Below are 5,460 nucleotides of genomic sequence, written 5' to 3' on the forward strand. Positions count from 1 at the left end.
AATACGCCCGTATTCCGTATGGATCGCACTCGTGTCTCTTCGCAAAACGGTACATAACTCTTTGTACGTATGTCCGTTCGACCCCATAATATACCGTCGAAAGGTATTTCAAAGATCTACAACTTTCACATGAAGTTTCCCAAATTCCAAATATGTTTTGAGATACGAGCCATATTTTGAAATACGATTCGTATTTAACGATATAACCTCTAAGTGTCAAATTCCGTAATGTCGAGAATCTTTGTACCGATTCTGACTTGAAATACGGCCGCATACTAAAATACGGTCCACTTGTTCATGGGCGTAAACCACCATCTTATAATGGCCAAGAGAAATTTCAAATTCCCACATTCTTTATCTAATTTTTCTAAGTCTAGGATCATGGTCAAAGCTTAGGTTAAAGGTACAGAGTGTTACATACATATAGCCTTTTGATATTACACAGCCCCTCAGGAATTTTTGTTATCTAGACTCATCGTGTTTATGAAGCATTGAGAAGAAAATACAGAAATTAAAACGAAAAATGATAAACAAAAGACAAAGTCATCTACCAAATCTTTTTAAATTCCAATTTCCATTTTCTTCCCTTTTAATTTGTTACGGATAAAATGCTAACTTATCGGTAGTAATTCGATGACATGTAAATGAAGGAACCGTAAAATTGAATAACGCAAAATTCTAGCTTACCTTTAGCAAATTTCTTTTTATTTTACCTTAAACTTAAATGGGCTACACTTTTCTTTCTAATTATTTGAATTTGTATTGGACTTGGAATGAGCCAAATTTTATATGTATATATATATATGTATATATGTATATATATATATATATATGTATATATATATGTGTATATATATATATATGTATATATGTATATGTGTATATATATATATATATATATATATATATATATATATATATATATATATATATATATATATATCTATCGGTTTGTTTCGGTTTTTTAGTTCGGGTTTTTTTTAGTTTAACATCAAACCAAACCAAATGTTATCGGTTTTTAAAAATTTAAAACCAAATCCGGTCAAACAAGTTTTGGTTTTGACTCGGTTTACGACGGGTTCGAATCGATTTTTCGATCTCATTTGAACTCCCCCAAGGGTGGGGAGTGGGAGTTGAGGGGTGAGGGGTGGAATGGTCAAGGGGTAGGGTCGTAGGAGTTGAATGGATGATGAGAGAGCAGAGACAACGAACTCGATATTGGCTTGTTTATCCAGTTATTAGGAAAGTCATCTTATTTTTAACAAATTTGTTTTCCAAGAAAAAATATTTTCCAAAAACATTTTGACTGATCAAACATTAAAAAATTTGAAACATACCAAACACATCCTGAATGTTGAAATAACATTTGAGCAAATGTTGAAACTACCACAGGTTAGCTAGCAGACTTATTAAAACGCCAGTATAGATTTCTGATAGCGGACTTACTTGGCCTATTGAAATGTCATAGATTTCTGGTACATGATCTGGGAGCTAAATATCAATTTTGGTTCTAGGCAAAGATAAGGCAAGCTAAAGATCAATATCGGTTCTAGGCAAAGTTACGTCACAAACAGTTTTTATCCCATTTAACCGAGTGCAGTGCACCATCAACACATCGATAAAAAGGATGTGCTAAGTAGTTTAGACTGATTGAAGAGTGTACAATCGACAAACTCTCCAGAACATAAAGCAGACGGAAAGATTGGTCAAGGCATCTAAAATTTACTTTCACAGAACTATGGTAAGTGCATATCCATTGAGTACACATCAACCTAGCCTCTACCTTCAATGCAAACTAAAATATTTACATAGCAAACTTAGACAAAGGGGGAGGGGGTTGTTGTTGGGGCGTGGGGGGGTGGTTGGGTTAAGGCATGAACTGTTCTGGCCTAGGAACTGGGGATGTTATATTATGAAAAGCCAAGAGCTGGCTGATGCATAATTTTGAAAAGAGCTGGCTGATGCATAATTTTGAAAAGAGCTGGCTGATGCATAGTTTGGGAATCAAAATTTCGAACACAAATTTTTCACCGCAACGAACACATTCTTACTTTCCACATATCTCTGCAACCAGCACTGCATGTCAAAACAAGAGATAATCAGTGGTTCGCCACTCCAGGACTGGCGATTCGCCTATTATTACCATTCACCTGAACAGAGTATCGGACTCCTCCCTGCAATAACTTGCAGAAATACGGAAACAAACCCCAGAAAAAGCGACCTCCATCTCACTTCTAATCATTTATTTCTCCAACTGAGCCAACATCCTCCGAAAAAACAAAACTGACAATTTCGCTTTACATTGACGTCTGTAGGCATACATCTTAATTTCATGCACAACTAGCAATCACTGATGGAAATTAAACTGTTCGAACACCAAGATTTACTAAAAGAGTAATAGTAGCACGGATAACTACATCTATTCGGTCTATATGTACAACTCCGGTACTTTCTACTACCACGACACCCTATATCTCATAGGCAACGCTAATACCAACTAATACCCAGACAACATCCCCAAAAGGGCAGAGTACTCATGGGAAGTTGAAAGTCTATCTTCTCCATCAGGCAAGAACTTCATCCTTGTGCAGGAGCATTTGATCAAAGTGCCAGATACCTAAATTACAGGCGCAGAGGTTGAAAAGTTGAGAAACATAAAGTAGAACTTTATATAAATAGGATATAAGGAAAAATTGTATAATTAATGTAAAGGAATTCACAAGGAAGCGCGATCCTACCATGTCCTTTGCCCACTCTTCTCAGCTGAGCCACATATTCCGAGATCCTCTTGATTGATTCCACCTAATGAGGAAAAAAGTCTTACAAATTAAAGAAACAAACAGAACATGTCTTAAAATAGTATCACTCCACAAGTCCACATGCATTTAGGGTGTGTTCGGTACGGAGGAATTTTTTCATGTTTGGTTGGTCAAAAATTTTGAAAAACATTTCCTCTAGGAAAACGAATTCCTTGAAAATGAGGAAAATGACCTCCCTAGTGGGTTTAGGGAAAAACAAGTTCTACAAACGACATTCACATCGATTATGTCCTCCCCACCCTCCAACATACCTCATCTTCACTCCCACCCCAGTAGCTACCATGCCCAACACCCCAAACCTCCCATAGTATTTGTCTAGATTATATACAAATGTTTTTAGAATAACATTTTCTTGCTTACAAAACCGAATACAAGAAAAATAAGTAAGAAACCCACTTATTTTCATAGAAAACATTTCCCTTCAATACTGAAGGACCCTTAGTATTAAGTCCCAAGAACTTCATTAGACAAATAGTAGGAAACCTGACCTGTTCATGCAAGTACTCACTCGCAACAAAATCAGCCAACTGCACATCGTTGTTTCGTGTCGCTACCTGTTTTTAAAGGTTAGAGCAGCCAGAAACATATAAATGACATCTTACAAAATAACCAAGAAGCATAACTTTTTTTCTTCAATGTTATTTATTTTGTAATTTTGGTATCTTTAACCAACATAATGGTTAACTATTTCAAATTGAAAATGAAAGGGAATACAACTAAACGAGAATAGTAGAAGAACTCACAGCGTGCAAGTTTAAAAGCTTCTCATTTGTCAACTTCTCCAAAGAGAGTGCAAGCTCCATTGCTACAGAACAAATTCAACAAAGCATGTGGTAAGTAACTGAAATCTCAGTTTGCTTTTTTTTTTTCTTTTCTTCAGAATGTAACAACACAAGAAATCCAGTATTTCTGAACTCAGAAGTTCACGAGCAAGAGGAAACTAGTTATTAGGCATTTCAGAGTACGAGGGCCTTAAAAATGAATAAGCACCCAATTTCATTAACTTTTGCAAGACAAATACTGGCCTTCTCCACATAATTAATTTGCCTCTTTTCATGTCTATATGGACATCTCTAGCAACTTAAATCCAAACAACCATTTTTACTACCATCAACATAGTTAAACCTAACTACAAAAATAGGATTACAACGTAAGAGAACATAAACAAGCTTACCATACAACGCATCACCCTTGTCAGCATGATCAAACTCAGATAGTGGCATCAAAATAGAATGCAACTTCACTTTCCCACCACGCTTGTTCTAAACCATGAAACAAATAAAGTTAGCACCAATTCAGTTAACATGGATGCTAAGAGTTAGCCGCTCTCCCAACCCCAAATGATAAAAAGATAAAAGCGCTAAACTATACTTTCATTAAGGAAAATTTTCAAAAACCTGATACTCCATAAATTTCTCAGCATGCTCCCTTTCCTCTTCACTGGATTCCTTGAAAAACCTAAATCACCCAAACAATAAGACTGAATCACAAACTATTAAACAAGATCCATATGGGGAACTCATCGATTCGAGAGTGTCATTGAATATTTACTTGGCAAGTCCCTTGAGAGCAACATTGTCTCGGTCGAAGTAGGCGTACATCGCATGATAAACATATGAAACATTGTATTCCACACTGCAATCACAAAAAAAAAAAAAAAAAAAAAATCTCATAAATAGATAGAAACAGAACTAATAAGAAGTTGTTCCAAACGTGAGAAATCATAATCCTCATTTGACCTATCAACTGGGGCTCATCAAAGCTTCATACACGTGTGGAAGGGTTTCACAAAAAAGGATTTAAATAAGACTCCATTTTAAAGAAAAGAAACAACCAAAGCTAGAAATATTGAAAAAGACTGACTTGATCTGTTCATTAATAGCAGCTTCAGATTGATCAGTGTATTTCTGTCTAGCAAGTGAAGCTTGAGGAGCATCAGGGACAAGCATAAGTTCTTTCTTCACTTCTTCAAATGGCTCAAAAACAACACCCGTTGAAGGTTTGTTCGAACCCTTTGAAGCACATACCACCAATCCAATTCTGCTCTTCTTCAGAACAGATCCATTTAAAGAAGTTGAGGATAACATGGAACTCGAATTTTCTCCATGGGTGTTCAATAACGCAAAGGAAGGTGATACTTTTAGAAGCATGATGAATTATATGGAACTTTCTAGAGAATTTGAGCAATTTCTAGAAAGAAATGAAAGAGGAGAACCAATTTTGTTGAGGTGATGACTGAAGTAGGTAGAGAAAAAGGGTTACTGATTTTTTTATAGTAGAAGATGAAGGACCGGACAGGAGAGGGATGATAGCCGTTGGATGGATGACACGTGGATGGAGATGATTGACTGGTGCATAGGAGCGCGTGGTAGACTCGTGGCATATTATCAGGATATATGCTTGCTGCCTTGCTCCTTACTAGTCAGAAAAAATTACTAGTACTATTTATGTTGGAATTAATAATGACATATAGAGCCTGTTTGGATGAGCTTTAAAAAAACAGCTTACAAGCTGTTTCCAAAACATTTTAAAAAGCTGAAAAAAATAAGTTGGGGTAATTTAACTTATTTTTTTTTTTTTTTTTTGATTTATAATTTTTTTAGATAAATGAAGTAATGCAAAAAATAAGGTTAATTAATTT

General features: G+C 35.6%; 1 protein-coding gene across 1 annotated transcript; it reads right to left on the reverse strand.

The window, feature by feature from the left end:
- Positions 1-2,222: 2,222 nt before the first annotated feature.
- LOC132068388 (ferritin-2, chloroplastic-like) lies at positions 2,223-5,068 on the reverse strand. The gene is made up of 8 exons (XM_059461960.1): positions 4,683-5,068; positions 4,371-4,454; positions 4,217-4,277; positions 3,994-4,081; positions 3,563-3,624; positions 3,308-3,373; positions 2,739-2,802; positions 2,223-2,617 (listed from the first exon to the last, which is right to left on the reverse strand). Exons 1-8 carry the CDS (start codon positions 4,967-4,969, stop codon positions 2,565-2,567), a joined length of 765 nt encoding a protein of 254 aa, XP_059317943.1. The 5' UTR covers positions 4,970-5,068; the 3' UTR covers positions 2,223-2,564.
- Positions 5,069-5,460: the final 392 nt, after the last annotated feature.

Source organism: Lycium ferocissimum, chromosome 8 (assembly GCF_029784015.1).
Source record: "Lycium ferocissimum isolate CSIRO_LF1 chromosome 8, AGI_CSIRO_Lferr_CH_V1, whole genome shotgun sequence".
NCBI lineage: Eukaryota > Viridiplantae > Streptophyta > Magnoliopsida > Solanales > Solanaceae > Lycium > Lycium ferocissimum.